The 16854-nt window shown below is 37.5% G+C and overlaps 2 protein-coding genes across 2 annotated transcripts; one reads left to right on the plus strand and one right to left on the minus strand.

Annotated features, from left to right (window-relative positions):
- Window positions 1-267: 267 nt before the first annotated feature.
- Window positions 268-4524, plus strand: gpd1a (glycerol-3-phosphate dehydrogenase 1a). The gene is made up of 8 exons (XM_055168402.2): window positions 268-422; window positions 1953-2130; window positions 2886-3026; window positions 3173-3311; window positions 3404-3516; window positions 3758-3994; window positions 4115-4221; window positions 4310-4524. Exons 1-8 carry the CDS (start codon window positions 379-381, stop codon window positions 4404-4406), a joined length of 1056 nt encoding a protein of 351 aa, XP_055024377.2. The 5' UTR covers window positions 268-378; the 3' UTR covers window positions 4407-4524.
- A 1542-nt stretch (window positions 4525-6066) lies between these two features.
- LOC129414364 (NACHT, LRR and PYD domains-containing protein 9) lies at window positions 6067-16618 on the minus strand. Its single transcript, XM_073868136.1, has 8 exons — window positions 16156-16618; window positions 12839-14600; window positions 9848-10012; window positions 8320-8493; window positions 7798-7971; window positions 7476-7649; window positions 7198-7365; window positions 6067-7087 (listed from the first exon to the last, which is right to left on the minus strand). The coding sequence occupies exons 1-8, from the start codon at window positions 16184-16186 to the stop codon at window positions 7018-7020; spliced, it is 2718 nt and encodes a 905-aa protein (XP_073724237.1). The 5' UTR covers window positions 16187-16618; the 3' UTR covers window positions 6067-7017.
- Between the last annotated feature and the right edge of the window lie 236 nt (window positions 16619-16854).

Raw genomic sequence — 16854 nt, forward strand, 5'->3', positions numbered from 1 at the left:
TTTTTTTTTTCACAAATGTACCCACAAATTTGCATAGCTACCCTAGTTATGATTATCTCACAATTGACTATTGTTAATTTTTTATTAGTTTAGTTTTTATTATTTGATAGTTTAGCCTTATTATAGTAATTATTAGGTTACTGATTATGGCTAAAATTGTTAGTGTTATACATTTTGTAAGATTTATGATTTATACCACGTCAACTTGCACAATAAATCACTTGAGATTTTGTAAACACACCCAGCAGCTGACAATGGGCGGAGTCGACGGAGCTGTGAAGGAAACAGCAGCTGGGGGCGTGGCCTCACTGAGCGCACTACTGCGCCGGGTTTGATTGACAGATCAGTGCGATTGTAAGTCAGCAAGGATCCAACGCAATGTCAAGTCCAAAAAAGATTTGTATCGTCGGCTCCGGCAACTGGTAAAACAATATTTGGATATATTTTTAGGAGTAGCAATGTTAGGCTAGTAGTTGAAACAGCCGTCAACATTCACAATTTACACCAGCATTTGTGTAGACAAACCCAGAGTAACAAGAGTGTAACAAGTTTAAGGTTATGCCATTTGAAAAGGACAATAATAGAACACATCTTGTGCTTTGTATATTTAGTTTGTACTGCACAATCATGTGACATCTGTTCAACAGGTAGTTTGTGTTCTGTCACTTTTGGGACAGTATATTAAAGTTAAATACTGAGACATTTTTAACATTGCTGATATGCAAAACAAGTTAAACAGATGGTCTAGTCAGTCACACTGGTTAGTTTCAGTGTTTATGTCTCTTAACTCTATTGCACGTCTCTGTCCACTTCTGTTATGTATGCAAATGCATTATGCATATAGTTATATACTGACATCATATAATGCATTTGTGTTTTTGTTAATACGTGTTATATATCTTTTTATGCCTATAAACATGCTATATACCACATGTTTGTAGTTTATCCAGCTTTTCAGAATGGATCAGCACACGTTTTGTTGTAAATGCAGGGCTGGTAGTTGCCAACTTATAACTTATAGAAGTGTGGGCTGGCAGATATCCCGAGTGGGAATTTAAAAAAATATATACACAAAATTATGAGGTTAATATAATTGCACAAACTTACATTAGAATACATTTAAAAACAATAACTTTGCACGGCATATTAACAAGCTGAGAATGTTATTTATGAATAATTAGGTTGCTGTTTCATGCATTAATGAAAAAGAAAGAATATAAAGAAAGCTACTAAACAACACTGAAAAAGTTATTGACGCACTTGTGCTATAAACTGACAAGTCTGACTTTACAGTACAGTGAATCTCTTATTTGCATCTGTTGTTTATGATAAACTTATTAAAGGCGTAGCACACTTTAACCAATTTTTTACATTTGCACCAAAAACTAATTTAAACACCCCTGATTGGGCATTACAATCATCCGCTCAACAGGCATGACGTTGAGTGGTTGTAATTCTCAACGCTGCAAAAATAATCTGTATAAAGCATTCTGATGAAAAGTGAACAGATCTAAATCTAATTCTGTCTCTACGCTTGTCTTCATGTTCACATTTCCATTTTGATCATGATTGTAAAGGGTCATGTTTGTCCCCTTGTCTTAAATGTAGGGGGTATTTTATTCATCTTGATTGGATTTTTGTCCAAAGCCCTCAGTAATTTCCAACCTGGAGACGCGAACGGGCCATCCATCAATAAATGACTGCTAAATGGACTCAAACGAATTGGATGCATTTAAATTTAAGTCAAGTCCTGTAACGTGATTTTGAGGAATTGAGAGAGAAACGGAGCTGTGAAAATTGAGTTTTTTCCCAAGATAATTGGAAACAACAGGCTAAAATTTATTTCCAGGAAAAAAAATGATTTCCTCCAAGCAACACTGCAATATTTACAGTATGTATAGTCAAAATATTGTAATATTGTGTGTTATAACATCTCTTTCTCATGTGGCCAGGGGCTCTGCTATTGCAAAGATAGTTGGTTTTAATGCGAAGAATAACTCAAAATTTGACTCCACGGTTAACATGTGGGTGTATGAAGAGATGGTAAACGGACGCAAACTTTCAGAGATCATCAACACAGAGCACGAGAACGTCAAGTACCTGCCCGGAAACAAGCTTCCAGAAAATGTGGTAAGACACTTATATTTTAACAAACCAATATAGAGCCAAATTAACTCTTATATGTAATAAAGATTCAGTACACTCTTTAATAATAAAGATGTTGTAAAGGTCCTTCACAGTAATAGAAGAACCATTTTTGGTTCCTAAAGAACACTAGCATTTAGACAATGTTGGGCTACAGTTAATGTCTAAGAAGTAGTTTCACCATAAATGCTGTTCATGCTTCATTTAAGGGGAAGTTAATACAGAAGTTGAAAGAGTGCTGAGCCACTACATTCCTCTCTGTAAATCTCTAAAAGACACTTCATGCTTTCTTTTGTACTCAAGCATCCAGTAAGAGGCTGTAAATGGTGGTTTTCCCACCTTTATGACCAAATGGTTGAGATTCAGCCAAATGGTCAAGTGTCATTGCATAACTGAAGAACCTTCAAGAGATCAAAGAGATGCAGGGTGACATCATCTGATGAAATGGCATGCATGTGTCCAAATACTGTTTAAGGCCACTGTATATACTGTAAAACATCATACAGGATGATAATAGCAGGGTCATGGGTTTGATTCTCAGAAAATGTACTGCATGCTGTATAATAAATCAAAGTTTACATTTTAAAGATATCAAGGTTATAATGTCACAGAATGTTCTTTACATTATGTAGGACAATTTAGTAAATTACTTTTGCTGAGTTTTCACAGACAAGGTCACCTATAAATGTTGCCTTCTGTACATTTTTCATTTCCATTTGGTTTTCTATCTTGACTTGCAGGTTGCGGTGGCAGATCTGCTCGAGGCTGCCAAGAACGCTGACATTCTGCTCTTTGTAATTCCACATCAGTTCATTGGGCGTGTTTGTGATACCATGAAAGGGAAAATCAAACAGGATGCACTTGGAATGTCATTAATCAAGGTCCTGTATGGTGATGAATATATTCACTGTGTGAAAGTTACTTGTTTGTGTCCTTTTCTCACATACTCAGCAGAAGAGTTGCTGTCTAAGATCATGAGACTGTCACGTTGATAGTAAAAGCGATGACTCTGCGTGTGTGTGTTTAGGGGGTAGATGAAGGACCAGATGGACTGAAGCTCATATCAAACGTCATTCACGAGAAGCTCGGCATTAAAATGAGCGTCCTGATGGGAGCGAACATCGCCAACGAGGTGGCCGACGGGAAATTTTGTGAGACTACTATTGGTGAGCCTGAAAAAATAGATGGTTGTGAATTTCTGCAAATTGTTTCTTTTAAGGTAACTAGTAACATTAGTTTTTGTTTGTGTGTGTTTAAGGGTGCAGGGATCAGGCTCTGGGGGCGGAGCTTAAAGAACTCATGCAGACGGATCACTTCCGGGTCACAGTCGTACAGGAAGCAGATGTGGTGGAGATCTGTGGAGCACTGAAGGTTTGCTTATCAAAACTTTGAGCTTAACAGTTAAAGCATTGCATTAGCAGCACAAAAGGTCATGGGTTTGATCTCAATGAATACACATGTATAGCTTGAATGCACTGTTAGTTGCTTGGATAAAAGCATAAATGTAAATGCAATACTCTACCAGTTGAGCTATAGTACACTATACAAAAAAAAACTTATTTGGACATGACATTTCAGTTTACCATATTCACAATTTGAAACTATATTACAGAACATAGTGGCAGTAGGAGCCGGTTTCTGTGATGGGTTGGGCTTTGGTGACAATACAAAGGCGGCAGTGATCAGACTGGGTCTAATGGAGATGATCAAGTTCGCTCAGATATTCTGCACCGCTGGCACCGTCTCCCCTGCAACATTCCTGGAGAGCTGTGGCATTGCTGATCTCATCACTACGTGCTACGGAGGACGCAATCGCAAAGTCGCAGAGGCCTTTGCCAAGACCGGCAAGGTGAGACGCCAGAACTAAGAGGGATGTTTTTCCCAGAAATTAAAATTGTCCTCACGTGCTTCTGAACATCTAAAACTGCAGTGATCCAATATTCGCTCAAGTGTAAAATCTCTGTTTCAGTCTCTTGAGGAGCTTGAGAAGGAAATGTTGAACGGTCAGAAACTTCAGGGTCCGGCCACAGCCGCTGAAGTCCACACAATACTTAAAAACAAAGGCGTGGTAGACAGGTGAGACTTTTAATTCAGATTTAAACTGCATTTACATAAGATCCTTAAAATGATTCACATCTAAACATATTTGTTCATGTTCTTGTAGGTTTCCTCTGTTTACTGCAGTGTATGAGATCTGTTACGAGGGTCGGCCCGTCACAGAGTTCATCCACTCCTTGCAGAATCATCCAGAACATCAATGATAAACGGACAGTGTTGCAGTACTGATGATTTGTGTGTTTTGTATTTTATGTGGGGTGTACGCTGCCGGTCACTGGCATATGTTGTGGTTTTACCAGTTTTATTAGAAAAGTAATGCTGGTTTATCGATCTCATTAACTGTGTGCGTGTGTTTGTCAATTTGTGTCACTGTTTATATTTCACTTTCAATGTAACACCATAAGACTCAGACCTGCAGTCATACACTTAAAGCCACTTTATTCTGTAAAAAAAACAAACAAACACTAGTTTCTCTCTGTTTTCACAGTTTTTTGTGATTGTTGCGGGCAAATTTATCTTGCGGGACATTTTCTTAAAAAATGCAATGGAAGATGCAGGATATTTATGCAATGAAATTGCGGGAACTTGCCAAAATTGCGTGAACTTGCAAAAACTGTTTGCAGCTTTTCATTGATGTTCGCGTCGCGTAATTACGTCACTTCCTAACATTCCCATGACAACAGGGGACATGGCTGTGCATGTGTGAAGTAAATGCAACATTTTCCAACTTTCTGCTAAGATATGACTTTTCGCTAAGAAAATGCGGGGATTATGAAATTTGAATATGAAAATTGCAATCTGCAATTTATGCGGCGAAAGTGCGGCCTATTTAAAAAAATGCGTCCTTAGCATAAATATGCGGACTTTGGCTGATTATGCATTGAATCATGCGATCGCATAATCACGTTATTCTGGAGGGACTGCAATATGTTGTACAAAATAATTCAAGTTCTCAATTTCCTTCAAACATTAAGTTAAGGCACATTATGTCCTTTTCGCCACTAGAGGTCGCCATACAAAAACAGCTTGATGACGCTGTTAAGGAGCGTGGACTAGAGGTCTTCTCGGGTCCAAAGAAATGTACCCAACCCAAAATACTTTTTACCTGAACCCGACATGCATAAATCATTATTTTTCAAAGAAAAAAAAGACCTGAGACAAATCCAACCCAACCCAGTGGCAATTGTTTGATTATTTTCATTTGTTATCTGATGACAACACCAAGCTAACTGCTAAAATGTGCATTTAAAATTGATTGACAGGTCTGGCTGGTCCGTATGGCAAAAACACATTCATTTTAAATTGCCCGAGACCCAAAGCCGTTATTATTATACCCAACCCGTGTCCAAGGCACATGTGAAAGTTTTAGACCCGAACCCGCTCGGACCACAGGTTTTCGGATCTAAGTGGACCCGTGAAGACCTTTAGCATGGACTGATGGGAGTTGTAGTCTTTAACTCCACTGACGATTAAGAATCATTCAGACAAGAGTCACAAACCACTTACAGTGGCGTGCTAGAATACTACTTCCGCATACGGCGGCATGTGAAATCTACTATCGAGAGCGACTCAATAGTACTGCTTTTGGATTAGCCGATCCTTCCTATACTCATCAGCATAACAGTATCATTCAAATGCATAGGTGCTAATCCAATCATCCTAACTGTATCGCCCATACCTTCAAATGCATAAAGACAAAGGCACAGTTGTGCCTTGAGCTTAGCAATCACCTTAAATTTGGCACTCTTCCCAATAGTCAGGAAGAGCATAAAGACAAAAGGTTAATGTCTTAACCACCTGGGCTGCCTGACTTGATTGTAGAATGTCATAATCTTTACCTCAAGATGTAAAACACAATATATATCACTTTTTCAGTTTATATACTGTTACATTGGAACCTAGATATAACATTTTATACATTTGTAATCCTACACTATACACAAAGTATGCAAGTTGCATAGGGCCCCGAACCACTAGGGGGCCCCCTTGCACTTAACTTTATCAGGCGCTGCACACACCAATTGGCGAAAGCATAATAAGTTGACCGATCCAATGGTACTTTAATGTTATTTGTCAGTCTGTCTGTGCAGCATAAAATAAAAACATTAAAACAGATGAAAAATAAATGTTTTTGCAAATGTGCTATTAAAAAAGTTAAACATGCAAATGTGCTATTAAACTATTGACATATTAACGTATATAGCAGGGGGTACTTCAAGTAAATTATTTAGGTGAATGGGGTTTGGCTGACAAAAAAGTTTAAAAACCCCTGAATTAGCACATTGTTTATTAAAGGGGACATTTCACAAGACTTATTTAAGATGTAAAATAAATCTTTGGTGTCCCCAAAGTACGTATGTGAAGTTCTAGCTCAAATATCATATAAATAATTTACTGTAGCATGTTAAAATTGCTACTATTTTGGGATATGTCCTTTTAAATGCAAATGAGTTTAAAACTGCACTAAATGGCAGTGTCGTAGTTGGATAGTGCAGACTAAGGGGCGGTATTATCCCCTTCTGACATCACAAGGGGAGCGAAATTTCAATGCCCTATTTACATGCTTGCAGAGAATGGTTTACCAAAACTAAGTTTCTTGGATGTTTATAAAGTCAGATTTTCATGATATGTCCCCTTTAAGATAATTTCTGTGCCTAAAGAGATCCACTAGATTGTATAAGCGTCTCTAAGTTATGTGAATAATATGACACATTTAGCATAAAAATGACATAAATTCAAAACATTATGTACTTTGGTTATAATTGAAATGTATCACCAGAAAGCGTTCTTACAGAAGCGTCCATGTGTATTTCTCTAATAAACAATATTTGGGCAGCTGTCCATCAACTCAAAGTAATCTTCACTGAAGTCATTATACTGCAGACTACAAACAAAGATAAAGAATAAATGTATGGACATTTCCTTCACATATTTATCATACACAACATATAGAAGTTTTCTAAGAGTGTATTTACATGTATGGAGAAAACTTACTTGAGCTTGCTCATGATTGGACAATCCTGCATTAATTTGACCAATCGTGGGATAGAAGCGTCTGTCAGGACGTTGTTCTTTAGGATGAGCGATGTTAAAGTGTTGTTTGCTGCGACTGCTTGACATAAGTCATCCACACAAGCGTCTGTCAGCGACAACATCTCCAAACTACAGACACACAACATAGACACATTCACATCATCAAGTGCAGATGAAGCTGTGACCAGAAGTTCTTTAAAAAAAGTGTGATTTATATCTTTAAAATCAATGTCACTCACTCCAGGTGTTGCAGTTTGCAGTTTTTGTGCCTCAGTGCTTTCCAAATGTGTTTGGCTCCAGCATCGCCCACTTTATTCAATCCCGCTGACAGACTGATGAGCTTCGATTCAGCAGACGTCAAAACGTCTCCCAGCACACGAAACACCTCTTCAGTGAGCTCACATCTCGATAATCTACAACAAAACACACACTGATTCATTCGGTATATATAATCAACATTCAGTTTCATTTTGTAATATGTTATTATCACTATGTTTATGTAACACTTTATTTTAATTTAAATTAAATTATTATTAGGTTAAAAGTAGTTCTGTTGAATACCCTAGTTTTTCTAGTCTGCACTTAGAAATCTTCAGTGCTTCACATATTAGCATGCCTCCTGATTGGCCGATCTCATTGACCGACAGGTCCAGCTCGGTCAAACAGCAGTGTTCCGATTGGAGGGCAGCTGCCAGTGAGGAGCAGCAGGAGTCGGTCAAGTCACAGTCGTACAGACTGTCATAAAGACCACACGATTATTCACACAATATAACAACAGAGGCATTAAACAAGCATGTGTGTGCATATTTCATGTTTTGTTTTTTACATATTTCCACTGAATTTCTGATTGTGCTCGTACACAATGTGTAAACGTTTCAATGAAATGCAGCAATGATTGTTTCAGGTTTAATACATAAAGTTAAGGTCTTTTGACAGTATCTGTGCCATTCTTATAAAAATTAAATACCTCCAAAAAATCACAGGTTTTTAAGTGCGTACGGTAAAAGTCTAAGCCGCTGTGTGTATGTCACCTGAACATCTTTATAACCTCTGACAGTGTGTCTGTGTTTGTGAGATAGTTACTTCAATCTGTTAAGGCCGCAGCGTCCTGTCTGTAATGCTTGCGACAACGTCTCCATCCCTTCATCCTCTATCGAGTTTCTCCCCAGGTTGAGCATCTTCAGGTCTGAATAACCGCTGCTCAGAGCCGCAGACAGCGCAGGCATCGATGCAGCACTCAGCGAGCATGAATCCAAACTACAGAACATAAAAAACAAAGACAAATTTTGCATTAACACTAAAATGACTTTATGGTAATTTATATGAGAGTACCGCTGCTTGTGTTGTTAGTAAACATACTACACAAAGTTTTGGGCTTTCTCTGATATTTCAGAGCAATGGAAGAAATAAGTTCATGCCACATTCACACGCCCATAAAATGAAACAAAAATGTAAGAGGTGGAGAGCAGCCACTTCACTTACTAGACCGCACTGAAAACATTGTACTCAGTATATCAAACATTAAGGGGCGGTTTCCCAGACAGGGATTAGCCTAGTCCTAGATTAAAATAAATGTAAGAGTTGTCCAAACTGAAAACGACGTGCACTGACATATTTGAAAATACATCCGTGCCCTTTGTTTTGCCTCAAAATGCATAAATGTAATACCAGTACGAATACCAGTAATGTTTTTAGTAAAGCATGTTTGGTATACGCCCCTAAATCAAAAAGCGGAGAGTCTTGCATAGCTGTTCGAACACATTCAACCACATGAGCGTTAAAGGTGCAGTGTGTAAATTATAGTATATCTAGTGGTAAAGTTTCAAATTGCAACCAACGTTTCAGTCCACCATTCACCAAAGGCATAGAGAAGCTACGGCACCCCCCACTGGACAACCATGTCATCAATGGAGATAACTTAGTAAAAAAAGTTTGTCCGTTAAGGGCTTCTGTAGAAACAAAATGGCGACTTCCATTTAAGGGTACCCTCCGTGTATGTAGATAAAAACGTCTCATTCTAAGGTATTAAAAACACAACAGTTCATTATAAAAGGTCTTTATACACCACTGATAATATAGTTATGTATCTTATATTGCATTTCTGTCAAGAGATCCTTCTAAAAATAACACACTGCACCTTTAACAACACAAAAGTAATCTGGTCGAATGCGTTTTCCACTTGGATGAGCTCCAAATGTTATACACCTTATTTCCAACTGTATTTATAGTCGACCAATCCTGATTCGATCAACCAAAGCGCATCTTAATAACAGGTGTAAACAGAGCCTAAAAAAATTTTCCGACCCTAAAAACGTTTTAATTCATCTCTTTATTTTTGAAAGAAGTTAAGTGGCAGACTTATTCCTTTTTTTCACTACAAAACTAAGAGTACATTTCTGCAAACTTGAAAATAATTGATCTAATTATTTATTTTATTCACAACAATTACATGTGTGTTAACTCTGTTCACCTTTATTCTAAGAATAATAAGTGACCCCCTTAACGTTTGATAGTAGTGTACATGTACCCATCCGGTATTGAGATGGGTTGTACTGCTTCCTGTTGGAAGAAAAGAGTGATCATATGAAAAGTGTACTGTATTTGAGCATACTTGATTTCCTGTAGTCTGCAGTTCTTTAGGGCACTACTGAGCTGAATGAGTCCATGATCCTGTAGTTTATTTCCATACAGATCCAGCACACGTAGTTCAGACCCTTCAGAGATCAACTTAACCAACGCTTCAGAATCACCAGAAGTCAGTGAACATCCACACAATCTAAACACACAAACCAGATCAGTGATAACCACATCTGTGCATTTAACACCATTGTATGCTTTAGTATAATGTGTAAAGTTAAAGGATTACTCCACTTTCATTAAAAAAATATTCTGATAATTTACTCACCCCCACGTCATCCAAGATGTTTATGTCTTTCTTTCTTTAGTTGAAAATAAATAAATTTCTGTGAACAAAACATTCCAGGATTTTTCTCTATATAGTGGAGCACAGTTTCAATGCAGTTTAAAATTGCAGCTTCAAAGGGCTATACACAATCTCAACTTATTATATAGCAAAAAGATTTTCATTTTTGCCAAAAAATAAATAAACAATATGTAGGGGAGAGCGGGCACAACCTAACGCTTTTTGGTTTTGGCTCAATCATTCAAAAAACATTTGAGTTTGATTAATTTTATTTTTACACAAGCAACACACACATCTCTGCAACAAATAAACATTTGAAGTTTGTTTCTAGTACTTACCATTCTTAAACAATTACACCAAACATGACAGAAGGGCAAACGTTACAACTTACCCCATAGATAGGGTTAATTGTAACAGGCAGGAGGTTAGTTGTAACACTCGCGAAAAATTACGTTTGCAAGCAAATATTTCAATACTATTTTGTTGATATACTTGAAGTGGATATTGTTTATATATCTGTCTATAATAAACAGGTATCTACACTATTCATCCCACATCTAACCATAGTTCAATAATAAATGGATACAAATATCTAAATGGGTGATTCTCACGAAAACTTGGTTTTAAAAATGTCAAGCATGAAAATGTAAAAATTGCTTAAATTTTTTTTTTTCCCACCAGACATTGAAAAACAAAGTCTGGAGTAAATGGGAACATTAATTTAAAAACTTTTACTTATCATTTAACACTTTTTGTAACATAATTTAAAAAAATAGTCCTAAAAAATCTCATTACCGCAACAGTGAGAAAACATCAACACTGACATATTTTCAAAATGACATGACAAACCTGAAAGAACATAATTCGGAGATTCTGCACATGCATTTAAAATCAAAGTATTATGCTTCTATGAATTAAATTAACATTTAATAAGCATCTGTTGCGGTAATGATAATCAAAATGTCGTGTAAGCATTCTGACAAGACAATATTTCAAATTAACTGTAAAAAAAATGATCTTACCTGGTAGCCATCTTGAAGTAACTGGTCCATGTGCTTGGTCACTCAAAATCAAACTTTATTAAAATTCTGTATGTGTGCTTAAACTGTTCTCAAAAAGTGTTGCGGAGGATGAGAACATCAAGCATGGACACATCATTTTCCTAAATTTTCTTCATTATTATTATACATGAATATTCAGTAAATATTTTTTCTGTCATCTAAAGTAGTCTAGCAAAACATCCATTTATTTTTTTTCTTAATATTTTTGTGTTAATTTGATTAAATTACAACATAACGCATGTTCAAACACAGCCGGACACATTGCGGTAATGAGAATTTCAGCAGAAAATGAGATAAAATTTCCAATTATAAATTCTTATGTTGAAATCACACATTGTGCAAGGTAGAACACAGTATTGTGTTAATTCTGATGCTTTTTAATGTTACTATATTACACACTTTTAAGCTAAAATCATTAGTGCCGTGGTGTTTCAATGGTTTCGTGAGAATCACCCAAATATGTGAGAAAAAGCAGCATAATTATGACAAAAAAAACATTTTTACATGTGACCCACTCTGTAAAAACCATACTAAAGTCTTAAAATCTGATTCTGAGAATGAGCATTATAGTCTGATTTTACCCATTAATTTTATTATGATTTTAATCTTTGACATGACCTTATTCAATAAATATTAATGATATCAAAAAATGTGTGTCAAAATGTATTTTGGTTCATAAGACAGGCACATTAATTTTGTTGGCAGCCAAAAATCATCAGTTTGTAGCCTATTTAAAACTAGGGCAAGAATTAGGCTAACATTAGCGGTTTTCATATTGTTAGTGCTCTACACATGAGGGGTTAGTTAACTAACTAACTAACTAACTAATCCCCGCTGGGTGAAAATATTTTCAAGCCTACCAAAAAAGTTGCTAAGAGCTGCTGACATAATTTAAAATGATGCGATGTTTCAGTCAACAAGACATAAGACCCTTATTCCTCATTTGGGATTGTTTATTTCCTTTGAAACTGCATTAAAACTGTAAACTGTTGAGTTCCACTAAAGTCCACTATATGAAGAAAAATCCGGGACTGTTTTCCTCAAAAAACTTAATTTCTTAAAAAAAAAAAAGACAAACTACTTGGATGACATGAGGGCGAGTAAATCATCTGGATTTTTTTATGAAGGTGGAATATTCATTTAATTTAGTGGTTGACTAGTTTGACATTATAGTGGGATATCTTTATGAATTCAACTAAAGTTGATAAATCTCAGCTTAATTTAATTTAGATTTAATAGGGTGACCATACGTGCCATTCTTCCCAGACGCTTCCTGGCCAGGATTTCGGTCGTATTTGTTGACCACACACCCCATTCAGTTAAACATAACACATTCAATCGTAGGTTCATTCTTACCTTAAAATGTAATGGTTGCTTTTCTGTAATAATAATAATCCTCTATGATGTATGGGGTCGACAAATACGACTTCCGGAAGACACACCCGAAATCCTGTCCAGGACGCGTCCGGGAAGAATGGCACGTATGGTCACCCTACTTTATATGGATATGTGGATGTATTGAAAATTAAACTGTTTCAAGAGCTACTGTAAAGTTTTCAAAGTAGGCTATGGGTCTGATCCCGATCTGTATCATGTAGCATTCCCAAAATGTACTTACTGGAGTTGCTCCAGTTTAGTTTGTGAGAGTTTGTGACAGAGGATCTTGAACGCTCCCTCTTCCAGTTTGCAGTGGGAAAAATCCAGCGTGGTCGCCCGGCCCTCTGCCAGCGCTGTCGACAAGTGAGAGGTGACTGCCAAACTGAGTCGACTCTGTGACAGATTAATGCTCTTCGACAGCCGTAATGCTGGGACGAGTCTCACAACCTTTTCTTCTGTAAGTTCTGCACTGTATAAGTTCATATATTCCATCTCTCCCATGCAACTCACTACATATGACAGCGTTATGCAATCCACCTCTTGCAATTCATTATAGCTGATATGCCTCCATTGACTCTTGCTGAGTGTATCTTTGACCAGAGAAGACTTGCGCGCATGTTGCAGAAGATAAAAAATATGGAAATGCTTTTCTTGATCATAACCACATAGCATCGTGGAAGCAGTGTCCATCAACCACTGAAAGAATTTTGAGATTTGACCTTCATCAAAAGTGCTCACACAGTCTTCCATCTCTTTACACTGACCTGGATCTGACAATCCTGCCAGAAATGTGTAATACAGTGCAGGGCGCTCGTTTAAAATCTCTTTTCCCCCGTTCTCTGATTGGTCGATATAAAAGGAAGCGGCCAATAAGAACTCTTGCATCAAAGGAGACAGAAAGGAGAACGTGCTATCAGGAGAAGTGACATCACCACTGCTGTACAGAAAATCAGAAAGCACAGAGGAGCATAAAAAAGGCTGCATGCCGCAGGATATGACATCACTGTAAGAGCAAACAGTATTGGCTGAACAAAGACGGGCGAGTCTACCCAAACCAGACACGAGCTCTTTCGTTTGCTCTGCGTTTAGCGTTTGTTTCTGCAGGAGCGTGTGTGTAACAATACCAAAGAGATGGCTAAGGGTCTCGGGTAGGGTTGCTTTCTTCTCAAACTGAGTTTTGAAGACATTACAAAGTATCCAGCAGAAAGCCGGACAGAAACACTGTTCGGAGACTCCCAACATCTGCTCGCTGTGCCAAAAAAGTCTCTCCGCTTGGCTTTCATCATCGAAAAACCGCTGGAAAAATGTTCTCCTCTGGTTTTGGGAGAACCCGACCATCTCAAAACTCTTCCATGACTCGATGGTGAGTGGTTCTCTGGACGTAGCCAGCATTGAAGCACCTGAAAGCAGAGAGCCGTTAACCAGACTGCACAATAATACGGAGCTTGTTGCTTCTTGTTGTGCATCACAGATAAGACTAGAAGAAGATGGAGGAGTGGACAGAAGGTTCTTGAAGCCATCCAGCCCGTCAAACACAAGGAGGAGAGACTGAGGTCTCTTCAGGATGACAGCAATACTCTCTGTAGAGAGATGAGCGTGCGTGCGGGTCAAGAAGTTTTGAAGACTCTCTGGTTTCTCTTCGAGAGTGCTCAGCTCCTTGACGCACATGCGAAGCAATAGCGTGTAATGTTGCAGACATCTGCCAGACGCCCAATCCCAAATGATATTCTCCACTGCTGTAGTCTTACCAATTCCAACACCACCATAGAGAAGCACTTTACATCCTTCAGATCCAGGAGAGAAGTCTCGAGATATGACATCATCTAAAGTTTCCCAATCTCCTCGATTAACAGGAGATACTTTCTTACACGCTCGCACCGAGACAGGTGTGAACTGGTGTCTCCCGATCACCTCACACACTGTTTGGCCTCCTAAAAGCGAATTGGGCAGACATGAATTCAGCACAGAGTTTCTCAGAACGTCCTTATGCACCTCTTGCACATCTGTGAAAACAGGACAATACACATTAAATTGCAGTATGTCAATTTTAGCTGCATCTAGTGGTGAGGTTGCAAATTGCAACTAACGGCTCAGTCCACTGCTCACCCCTCGCCTTGGAAACGCATAGAGAAGCTACGGTAGCCGCCACTGAAAAACATGTCATTGTCGGAGACAACTTAGTAAAAAAAGTTTGTCCGTTAAGGGCTTCTGTAGAAACATGCCAGCACAAAATGGCGACTTCCACGTAAGAGGACCCTCGGTGTATGTGTATAAAAACTACTCATTTCAAGGTAATAAACACATAACGGCTCATTATAAAAAGGTCTTTATACACCCCTGACAATATAGTTTTGTAAATTATTTTGCATTTCTGTCAAGAGATCCTTCTAAAAATTACACACTGCACCTTTAAAGGGGACATTTCACAAGACTTTTTTAATATTTTAAATAAAACTTTAGTGTCCCTAGAATAGCATATGTGAAGTTTTTTTTAGCTCAGAATACCATATAGATAATTTATTATAGCATGTTTAAATTGCCACTTGGTAGGTATAAGGAAAAATGTGCCGTTTTGGGTGTGTCCTTTAAAATGCAAATAAGCTGATCTCTGCACTAAATGGCAGTGCCGTGGTTGGATAGTAAGGGGAGGTACTTCTGACATCACAAGAGGAGCCAAATTTCAATGACCTATTTTTTCACATGCTTGCAGACAATGGTTTACCAAAACTAAGTTACTGGGTTGATCTTTTTTTTTTACATTTTCTATGTTGATAGAAGCACTGGGGGTTATAGCACTCAAACATGGAAAAAGTCATTTTCATGATATGTCCCCTTTAATATTGCTCTACATCACTACACTCTCACTAAACACTATTATTATATAAGGGGGTCTTGTATCATCTTGAAGGGTATATTTTATATGTATCCGTTTGACAGATGCTTTTATCCAAGGTGACACCACACACAGTCCATTATAAGGCATACGAGCCCATAATCTTTTGCACTACTAACGCAATGATACAGGAGCACAAAATCAGGGTAGGATTTAAAAGTGAAGATTAAATGTCTCATTGACGTGCGAATATACAAGTAGGCAAAAAAATATTAATTTAAAATATTTTATGAGCCCATTTGCAAACTAATTTTTGTTTATATGAGAAAAAAATGAGCGGAGTGATACATTACACATTAAAGTAGCGCCGGTCAAAATCAGTCGCAGTACCCGGATGAGAGGTGTGGTATCAATATATAATATAGATTTTTTGCAATTTTACCAGTTGTGATGTCAGACTGTTGATTTTTAATGTGCGTGTTTATGTATTAATTATATACATTATATTATATTATATTGTATTGTATACGCTGAAACGGCAGCATATGACTTACTTAATGAATATAAAAGCGATAATACTTTTTTAAAGTAATCTCTGTAGTCTCTGCGTAACTGTGACGTAACATCTATAATGTAAAGTGGTCGGGGGCAAAACAGACGAATAACGCGGTTTCTAACTTATTCCAGTAAACGTTGATTCAAGTTCAGTGAATGTTTTTGCTCACCTTGTGTGATCTCAGAAGTTTGCTGCTGCATAGTGTGATCTTCTTCAATACAGTGACTGTGATCTGTTGCATATACCTGCAAATGGTTGTTTGATCTTCGACGCTGGATGGGCGGATGAAAAGTGCTTTTGTGTGCAATAAACCGATGAATTGCACTTCCCAAAAACCTAATTAAACCGAGCCAGATTCAGATTCTCTTCTATAAACTTGTGCTGCAGCTGTAGTCACACGTTCATCATTCACTTCATCTAAGTTAAACAATCTTACTGCATGTCATCCTAATCCAAAAATATACGTATTTATCGAGGATAAACACTATAGAATCACACAAAAAACTCTGCAAACACACTTGTATATAGATTAAAGTATAATTTCGGTCTGATTCGATTGGCATGCGTTTACAACCAAATGTAAATAATGAAACAAGGAAATAATTCACGCGCGCCCTCTAGCGACACAAAGCCGTCATAGCAGCTCATTATTCATTTGCAGGGCGCATCCAAGTCTTTGCCATTGTTTTATATTATACATTTGATCAAGTTTTTTGGTGAATTAGCTACTAGTATATTTTCTCTATTTTGTCGGTCTGAATATGTTTATCACTCAGTCAGTGTTTGTATCATGTTATTTTCATAATGGTTGTCTGTGAGTTTTTGTAAAGGTGTTTGAATGTTAAAGTCTTAAGTGGGTTTGTTCCCA

The sequence above is a fragment of the Misgurnus anguillicaudatus genome, chromosome 5 (assembly GCF_027580225.2).
Source record: "Misgurnus anguillicaudatus chromosome 5, ASM2758022v2, whole genome shotgun sequence".
Classification (NCBI taxonomy): Eukaryota; Metazoa; Chordata; class Actinopteri; order Cypriniformes; family Cobitidae; genus Misgurnus; species Misgurnus anguillicaudatus.